Raw genomic sequence first — 8,968 nt, 5'->3', positions numbered from 1 at the left:
CCCCGTGTCCCCCCCGTCCCCCCCCGTCCCCCCCTGCCCCCCTGTGCCCCCCGTGCCCCCCCTGTACCCCCCCATGTTTCCCCCATGTCCCCCCATGTCCCCATGTCCCCATGTTTCCCCCCTGTCCCTGTGTCCCCACCTCCCCACATGTCCCCGTGTCCCCCCCATCCCCCTCCATCCCCCCCGTCCCCCCGTGCCCCCCATGTCCCCGTGTCCCCATGTTTCCCCATGTCCCCCCTGTCCCTGTGTCCCCCCCATCCCCCCCTGTCCCCCCGTGCCCCCCCTATACCCCCCCATGTCCCCCCCGTCCCCCCCATGTCCCCATGTTTCCCCCCTGTCCCTGTGTCCCCATTTCCCCCCATGTCCCCGTGTCCCCCCCATCCCCCCCCATCCCCCCCGTCCCCCCGTGCCCCCCCATGTCCCCACTTCTCCATGTCCCCCCTGTCCCCCTATGTCCCCCCATGTCCCTGTGTCCCCATGTCCCCCCATGTCCCCCCATCCCCCCCTGTCCCCCCCTGTCCCCCCGTGCCCCCCATGTCCCCATGTCCCCATGTTTCCCCCATGTCCCTGTGTCCCCATTTCCCCCCATGTCCCCCTGTCCCCCCCGTCCCCCCGTGCCCCCCCCGTGTCCCCCCATGTCCCCATGTTTCCCCCCTGTCCCCCATGTCCCTGTGTCCCCCCCATCCCCCCTGTCCCCCCCTGTCCCCCCCGTGCCCCCCATGTCCCCATGTTTCCCCCCTGTCCCTGTGTCCCCACGTCCCCCCATGTCCCCGTGTCCCCCCCGTGCCCCCCGTGCCCCCCGTGCCCCCCGTGCCCCCCGTGCCCCCCCGTACCCCCCCGTGTCCCCCCATGTCCCCATGTCCCCATGTTTCCCCCCTGTCCCCCATGTCCCTGTGTCCCCCCCATCCCCCCTGTCCCCCCCGTCTCCCCGTGTCCCCATGCCCCCCATGTCCCCATGTCCCCATTTCCCCCCATGTCCCCGTGTCCCCCCCGTCCCCCCCCGCCCCCCCGTGCCCCCCCGTGCCCCCCGTGCCCCCGCAGTGGGTGGCGAGCGGGCACTCGCTGCAGTGGTGCTACGAGCACTTTGTGCAGGCGCGATCGCTGCGGCGGGCGCGGGACGTGCGGGAGCAGCTGGAGGGGCTCATGGAGCGGGTGGAGATCGCCCCCTCCTCCTGCGCCGCCGACTCCGTCCCCCTCCGAAAGGTCACCCCCAAATCCCGCCCCCCGCTTCCCCTCCCCCCCCCCCCCCTTGGACCCCCGTTTCCTCCTTGGGACCCCCCATTTCCCCCTTGGGACTCCCCATTTCCTCCTTGGGACCCCCCATTTCCCCTTTGGGACCCCCCATTTCCCCCTTGGGACCCCTATTTCCTCCTTGGGACCCCCCATTTCCCCCTTGGGACCCCCATTTCCCCCTTGGGACCCCCCATTTCCCCCTTGGGACCCCCCATTTCCCCCTTGGGGCCCCCATTTCCCCCTTGGGACCCCCATTTCCTCCTTGGGACCCCCCATTTCCCCTTTGGGACCCCCCATTTCCCCCTTGGGACCCCCATTTCCTCCTTGGGACCCCTCATTTCCCCTTTGGGACCCCCATTTCCCCTTGGGACCCCCATTTCCCCCTTGGGGCCCCCATTTCCTCTTGAGACCCCCCATTTCCCCTTTGGGACCCCCCATTTCCCCTTGGGACCCCCATTTCCTCCTTGGGACCCCCCATTTCCCCTTTGGGACCCCCCATTTCCCCCTTGGGACCCCCATTTCCTCCTTGGGACCCCCCATTTCCTCTTGATACCCCTCATTTCCTCTTGAGACCCCCTATTTCCCCCTTGGGACCCCCCATTTCCCCCTTGGGACCCCCCATTTCCTCTTGAGACCCCCCATTTCCCCCTTGGGACCCCCATTTCCCCCTTGGGACCCCCATTTCCTCTTGAGACCCCCCATTTCCTCCTTGGGACCCCCCATTTCCCCCTTGGGACACCCATTTCCCCCTTGGGACACCCATTTCCCCCTTGGGGCCCCTATTTCCTCTTGAGACCCCTTATTTCCTCTTGAGACCCCTTATTTCCCCCTTGGGACCCCCATTTCCTCCTTGGGACACCCATTTCCCCCTTGGGACCCCTCATTTCCCCTTGGGACCCCCATTTCCTCCTTGGGACCCCCCATTTCCTCTTGATACCCCTCATTTCCTCTTGAGACCCCCTATTTCCCCCTTGGGACCCCCCATTTCCCCCTTGGGGCCCCCATTTCCCCTTTGGGACCCCCCATTTCCCCTTGGGACCCCCATTTCCTCCTTGGGACCCCCCATTTCCTCTTGATACCCCTCATTTCCTCTTGAGACCCCCTATTTCCCCCTTGGGACCCCCCATTTCCCCCTTGGGACCCCCCATTTCCTCTTGAGACCCCCCATTTCCCCCTTGGGGCCCCCATTTCCCCTTTGGGACCCCCCATTTCCTCTTGAGACTCCCCATTTCCCCCTTGGGGCCCCCATTTCCCCTTTGGGACCCCCCATTTCCTCTTGAGACCCCCCATTTCCTCCTGAGAATCTTCATTTTCTCTTGAGACCCCCCCATTTCCCCTTTGAGACCCCCCATTTCCTCTTGAGAGCCCCCATTTCCCCCTTGGGACCCCCATTTCCCCCTTGGGACCCCCCATTTCCTCTTGAGACCCCCCATTTCCCCCTTGGGACACCCATTTCCCCCTTGGGACCCCCATTTTCTCTTGAGACCCCCCATTTCCCCTCCTGGGACCCCCATTTCCCCTCCAGGGACTCCCATGGGACCCCCATTTCCCCTCCCGGGACCCCCAAGTTTCCCCCAGGACCCCAATTTCCCCCCCTATCACCCCCCGACCCCCCATTTCCCCTTCTGGGACCCCCATTTCCCCCTTGGGACCCCCCATTTCCCCTCCTGGGACCCCCATTTCCCCTCCAGGGACCCCCATGGGACCCCCATTTCCCCTCCTGGGACCCCCAAGTTTCCCCCAGGACCCCCATTTCCCCTCCAAAGACCCCCATTTCCCCTCCAGGGACCCCCATGGGACCCCCAATTCCCCTCCAGAGACCCCCATTTCCCCTCCAGAGACCCCCATTTCCCCTCCAGGGACCCCCATGGGACCCCCAATTCCCCTTCAGGGACCCCCAAGTTTCCCCGCGGACCCCTTACAACCCCCATCTCCCCCCCCCATCCCCCCCCACCTCCCCCCTGCATCCTCTCCCACCCCCTCTTCCCCCGACCCTCCGGGCCCCCCAGTTTGTGTCCGTGTCCCCCCCCCCCCCCCAATCTTTCTCTGCCCCACTGCGCGGTGCTGACCCCCCCCCCCCCTCCCCCCAACACCCCGTGGGTCGCCCCCCCCCAGGCCATCACCGCCGGCTTCTTCTACCACACGGCGCGGCTGACGCGGGGCGGGTACCGCACGGTGAAGCATCAGCAGACGGTGTTCATCCACCCCAACAGCGCTCTCTTCGAGGAACAGCCCCGGTGGGTGCTCTACCACGAGCTCGTCTTCACCACCAAGGAGTTCATGCGGCAGGTGGGGACGTGGGGACGGGGACAGCGCCGGGGGCGTGGGGACGGAGAGGTGGCCATGGGGACGGTGGGATGGGGACATCTACGGGGGCGTGGGGACGGAGATGTGGCCATGGGGACATTGGGATGGGGACATCTCCAGGGACGTGGGGACAGAGATGTGGCCATGGGGACGGTGGGATGGGGACATCCCCGTGGACGTGGGGACGGAGATGTGGCCATGGGGACGGTGGGATGGGGACATCTCTGTGGGTGTGAGGATGTGGGGACAGAGAGGTGGCCATGGGGACAATGGGATGGGGACATCTATGTGGGTGTGGGGACAGAGATGTGGCCATGGGGACATTGGGATGGGGACATCTCCGTGGACGTGGGGACGTGGGGACAGAGATGTGGCCATGGGGACGGTGGGATGGGGACATCTCCGGGGGCGTGGGGATGTGGGGACAGAGATGTGGCCATGGGGACAGTGGGATGGGGACATCTCCGGGGACATGGGGACAGAGATGTGGCCATGGGGACAATGGGATGGGGACATCTACGGGGACGTGGGGACAGAGAGGTGGCCATGGGGACGGTGGGATGGGGACATCTACGGGGACGTGGGGACAGAGAGGTGGCCATGGGGACGGTGGGATGGGGACATCTACGGGGACGTGGGGACAGAGATGTGGCCATGGGGACGGTGGGATGGGGACATCTCCGGGGGCGTGGGGATGTGGGGACAGAGATGTGGCCATGGGGACAGTGGGATGGGGACATCTCCGGGGACATGGGGACAGAGATGTGGCCATGGGGACAATGGGATGGGGACATCTACGGGGACGTGGGGACAGAGAGGTGGCCATGGGGACGGTGGGATGGGGACATCTACGGGGACGTGGGGACAGAGAGGTGGCCATGGGGACGGTGGGATGGGGACATCTCTGTGGGCGTGGGGATGTGGGGACAGAGATGTGGCCATGGGGATGGTGGGATGGGGACATCTCTGTGGGTGTGGGGACGGAGATGTGGACATGGGGACATTGGGATGGGGACATCTCCGGGGACGTGGGGACAGAGACGTGGCCATGGGGACAATGGGACACAGTTGTAGGGATGGGGAGAGGGACATCTCTGTGGGCGTGAGGATGTGGGGACAGAGATGTGGCCACGTCCTCATGGGGACCAGGGCGACAAAGACTTGGTAGCCACGTCCCCATGGGGACCAGGGTGACAGGGACCTGGTGGCCACGATCTCATGGGGACCAGGGTGACAAAGACTTGGTAGCCACGTCCCCATGGGGACCAGGGTGACAGGGACCTGGTGGCCACGATCTCATGGGGACCAGGGTGACAAAGACTTGGTAGCCACATCTCCACGGGGACCAGGGTGACAGGGACCTGGTGGCCACGATCTCATGGGGACCAGGGTGACAGGGACTTGGTAGCCATGTCCCCATGGGGACCAGGGTGACAGGGACCTGGTGGCCTCCATGGGGACCAGGGTGACAAAGACTTGGTAGCCACATCCTCATGGGGACCAGGGTGACAGGGACCTGGTGACCACGTCCCCACGGAAACCAAAGACGATGGGACTCGGACAACCCAGTGGCGGTGTCCCCTTTGCGACCACGACGCTGACAGAACCCGTCCCCGTCCCCGTCCCCCCCTACCACGGGCTCAGGGTGCCACGTCGGTCCCCGGGGCCACCGAAGTGACACGTCCCCCCTCCCCCCCTCCTCTCCGCGGTGTCCCCAAGGTCATCGAGATCGACAGCGGGTGGCTGCTGGAGGTGGCCCCCCATTACTACCAGGCCAAGGAACTGGAGGACACCAACGCCCGCAAGATGCCCAAGAAGGTGGGCAAGAGCCGGGAGGAGCTGGGCTGAGGCGCCCCGGGGACGCTTGGGGACACTTGGGGACACTTGGGGACGCTTGGGGACACCGTCCACCTCCCCCACCCTCAATACAAGTGGTTCGGAAGAGGAGCGGCGCCCGGTTTGGGGACAGGGTTGTCCCCTCTCGTCCATCTGGTTTTATTCTGTACATTAAGTTAAGGAGGAGGAGGAGGAGGAGGAGGAGGAGGAGGAGGGGACACACACACGTGCGCAGGTGACGCGGGGACAGTTGGGGACCGAGATTTGGGGACTCTCAGGTGTCCCCCGAGGTGGCGGCGGGTTTCAAGGCGAGGCGTAAGGCCGGTGGTGGCTCGGCCAGGGCCACCGCCACCGCCGCGGCCACCAGCAGCTTCTTGGCCTCGGTGACGGCCGTGGGGGCCGGCATCAGCTGGGGGGGGGGAGGGGGGACACCAAATTAGGGGAGGGGACAGGAGGGACGCGGCGGTGTCCCCCCCGGTGTCCCCCCCCGGTGTCCCCCGGCTTTACCTTGTCCACGCGGTGGCAGCGGATGAGTCCCTGCGAGTTGAGGAAGAAGGTGGAGAAGGCGTCGTAGGACCTGGGGACGGGGACGGGGACGGCGTCAGGGGGGGGGTAGGGGACAGCGGGGGACGTGGGGACACGGGGGTGGCGTCCCGCCCCGGGGAGGGACGGGGACGTGGGGACACGGGGGTGGTGTCCCACCCTGGGGAGGGATGGGGACATGGGGGACATGGAGGTGACATCCCACCCTGGGAAGGGACGGGGACGTGGGGGACATGGGGACATGGGGGTGGTGTCCCACCCTGGGGAGGGACATGGACATGGGGGACATGGGGGACTTGGGGGACATGGGGGTGACATCCCGCCCCGGGGAGGGACGGGGACGTGGGGGACTTGGGGACACGGGGGTGACGTTCCACCCTGGGGAGGGACAGGGACTTGGGGACATGGGGGATTTGGGGGACATGGGGGTGACGTCCCACCCTGGGGAGGGACGGGGACATGGGGGACATGGGGACATGGGGGTGACATCCCACCCTGGGGAGGGACAGGGACTTGGGGACACGGGGGTGGCATCCTGCCCCGGGGAGTGACAGGGACATGGAGGACATGGGGACATGGAGGTGACATCCCACCCTGGGGAGGGACGGGGACATGGGGACATGGGGGACTTGGGGGACATGGAGGTGACATCCCGCCCTGGGAAGGGACAGGGACATGGAGGACATGGGGACATGGGGGTGACGTCCCACCCCAGGGAGTGACAGGGACATGGGGGACATGGAGGTGACATCCCGCCCTGGGGAGGGACGGGGACGTGGGGACACGGGGGTGACGTTCCACCCCAGTGAGTGACAGGGACTTGGAGGACATGGGGGACATGGAGGTGACATCCCACCCTGGGAAGGGACGGGGACGTGGGGGACATGGGGACATGGGGGTGACATCCCACCCCGGGGAGTGACAGGGACATGGGGACACGGAGGTGGCATCCTGCCCCGGGGAGTGACAGGGACTTGGAGGACATGGGGACACGGGGGTGACGTTCCACCCCAGTGAGTGACAGGGACTTGGGGACATGGGGGTGACATCCCACCCTGGGGAGTGACAGGGACATGGGGGACATGGGGGACATGGAGGTGACATCCCACCCTGGGAAGGGACGGGGACGTGGGGGACATGGGGGACACGGGGGTGACATCCCGCCCCGGGGAGTGACAGGGACATGGGGACATGGGGAACTTGGGGGACACGGGGGTGACGTTCCACCCTGGGGAGGGACAGGGACTTGGGGACATGGGGGATTTGGGGGACATGGGGGTGACATCCCACCCTGGGGAGGGACAGGGACTTGGGGACACGGGGGTGGCATCCTGCCCCGGGGAGTGACAGGGACATGGAGGACATGGGGACATGGAGGTGACATCCCGCCCTGGGAAGGGACAGGGACATGGAGGACATGGGGACATGGGGGTGATGTCCCACCCCAGGGAGTGACAGGGACATGGGGGACATGGAGGTGACATCCCGCCCTGGGGAGGGACAGGGACATGGGGACATGGGGACATGGGGTGGTAGCGGGGTGGGAGAAGGAACGTGGTGGCAGTGGGTGACAGAGGGTGACAGGGGGTGACGAGAGGGTGACAAAGGGCTGTAGGTGACCCAATGGGGTGACAATGAAGGTCCCCAGTGCCGCAGCGGCAGCGGGTTCTGGGGTGGGAGCAGGAACGCGGTGGCAGTGGGTGACACGGGGTGGAGTGGGTGACAAGAGGGTGACAAGAGGGTGTAGGACCACAGGGTGACTCAGTGGGGTGACAATGAAGGTCCCCAGCGCCGCAGTGGCAGCGGGTTCCGGGGTGGGAGAAGGAACGTGGTATCAGAGGGTGACAGAAGGTGACAGTGGGTGACAAGAGGGTGACGAGAGGGTGACAAAGGGCTGTAGGTGACCCAATGGGGTGACAATGAAGGTCCCCAGCGCTGCAGTGGCAGTGGGTTCCGGGGTGGGAGCAGGAACGCGGCGGCAGTGGGTGACAGCGGGTGACAAGAGGGTGACAAGAGGGTGTAGGACCACAGGGTGACTCAGTGGGGTGACAATGAAGGTCCTCAGTGCCGCAGTGGCAGCGGGTACCGGGGTGGGAGAAGGAATGTGGTGGCAGTGGGTGACATGGGGTGACAGTGGGTGACACAGGGTGACAGTGGGTGACAAGGGGGTGTAGGACCACAGGGTGACTCAGTGGGGTGACAATGAAGGTCCCCGGCGCCGCAGTGGCAGCGGGTTCTGGGGTGGGAGCAGGAACGTGGTGACAGCAGGTGACAAGCGGGTGACATGGGGCAGCAGCGGGTGACAAGGGGGTGCCACGGGGTGGCAGCGGGTGACAAGCAGGTGACATGGGGTGACAGCGGGTGACAAGGGGTGGCAGCGGGTGACAAGGGGTGGCAGCGGGTGACAAGCGGGTGACATGGGGCAGCAGCGGGTGACAAGGGGGTGCCACGGGGTGGCAGCGGGTGCCAAGGGGGTGCCACGGGGTGGCAGCGGGTGACAAGCGGGTGACATGGGGCAGCAGTGGGTGACAAGGGGGTGCCACGGGGCGGCAGCGGGTGACAAGCGGGTGACAAGAGGGTGTAGGACCACAGGGTGACCCAATGGGGTGACAATGAAGGTCCCCAGCGCCGCAGTGGCAGCGGGTTCCGGGGTGGGAGCAGGAACGTGGTGACAGCGGGTGACAAGCGGGTGACATGGGGTGGCAGCGGGTGCCAAGCGGGTGACAGCGGGTGACAAGAGGGTGACAAGAGGGTGTAGGACCACAGGGTGACTCAGTGGGGTGACAATGAAGGTCCTCAGTGCCGCAGTGGCAGCGGGTACCGGGGTGGGAGCAGGAATGCGGTGACAGCGGGTGACAAGTGGGTGACATGGGGTGGCAGCGGGTGCCAAGGGGGTGACATGGGGCGGCAGCGGGTGACAAGTGGGTGACATGGGGTGGCAGCGGGTGCCAAGGGGGTGCCACGGGGCAGCAGCGGGTGACAAGCGGGTGACACGGGGTGACAGCGGGTGACAAGGGGTGGCAGCGGGTGACAAGGGGTGGCAGCGGGT

At 66.3% G+C, this 8,968-nt stretch overlaps 2 protein-coding genes across 3 annotated transcripts in view; one reads left to right on the top strand and one right to left on the bottom strand.

Annotated features, from left to right (window-relative positions):
• Positions 1 to 1,018: 1,018 nt before the first annotated feature.
• Positions 1,019 to 5,521, top strand: LOC309685439 (pre-mRNA-splicing factor ATP-dependent RNA helicase DHX16-like). The gene is made up of 3 exons (XM_082501210.1): positions 1,019 to 1,203; positions 3,349 to 3,522; positions 5,260 to 5,521. The coding sequence occupies exons 1-3, from the start codon at positions 1,144 to 1,146 to the stop codon at positions 5,386 to 5,388; spliced, it is 363 nt and encodes a 120-aa protein (XP_082357336.1). The 5' UTR covers positions 1,019 to 1,143; the 3' UTR covers positions 5,389 to 5,521.
• A 115-nt stretch (positions 5,522 to 5,636) lies between these two features.
• LOC309685438 (uncharacterized protein C6orf136 homolog) overlaps positions 5,637 to 8,968 on the bottom strand; it is a 7,337-nt gene continuing 4,005 nt past the window's right edge. Inside the window, exons 4-5 of one of the 2 annotated variants that reach the window (XM_082501208.1) lie at positions 5,884 to 5,953; positions 5,637 to 5,785 (exon numbers count right to left, since the gene is read on the bottom strand). In XM_082501208.1, coding sequence (XP_082357334.1) covers positions 5,651 to 5,785; positions 5,884 to 5,953 — 205 coding nt within the window. In that variant the 3' untranslated portion in view covers positions 5,637 to 5,650. The remainder of the gene's footprint in view (positions 5,786 to 5,883; positions 5,954 to 8,968) is intronic. The other variant, XM_082501209.1, reaches the window with a different exon arrangement.

The sequence above is a fragment of the Vanellus vanellus genome, assembly GCF_965231255.1.
Source record: "Vanellus vanellus genome assembly, contig: HAP1_SCAFFOLD_2204, whole genome shotgun sequence".
In the NCBI taxonomy this organism is placed as follows: domain Eukaryota; kingdom Metazoa; phylum Chordata; class Aves; order Charadriiformes; family Charadriidae; genus Vanellus; species Vanellus vanellus.
This window is presented reverse-complemented; position numbering and strand designations above follow the sequence as displayed.

Bases quoted from the DNA above. Each gene is read 5' to 3' on its own strand.
- LOC309685439 (XM_082501210.1), top strand. From the start codon at position 1,144: ATGGAGCGGGTGGAGATCGCCCCCTCCTCCTGCGCCGCCGACTCCGTC. The intron at 1,204-3,348 runs GTCACCCCCAAA...GCCCCCCCCCAG, and splicing joins ACTCCGTCCCCCTCCGAAAG to GCCATCACCGCCGGCTTCTT. The intron at 3,523-5,259 runs GTGGGGACGTGG...GGTGTCCCCAAG, and splicing joins CCAAGGAGTTCATGCGGCAG to GTCATCGAGATCGACAGCGG.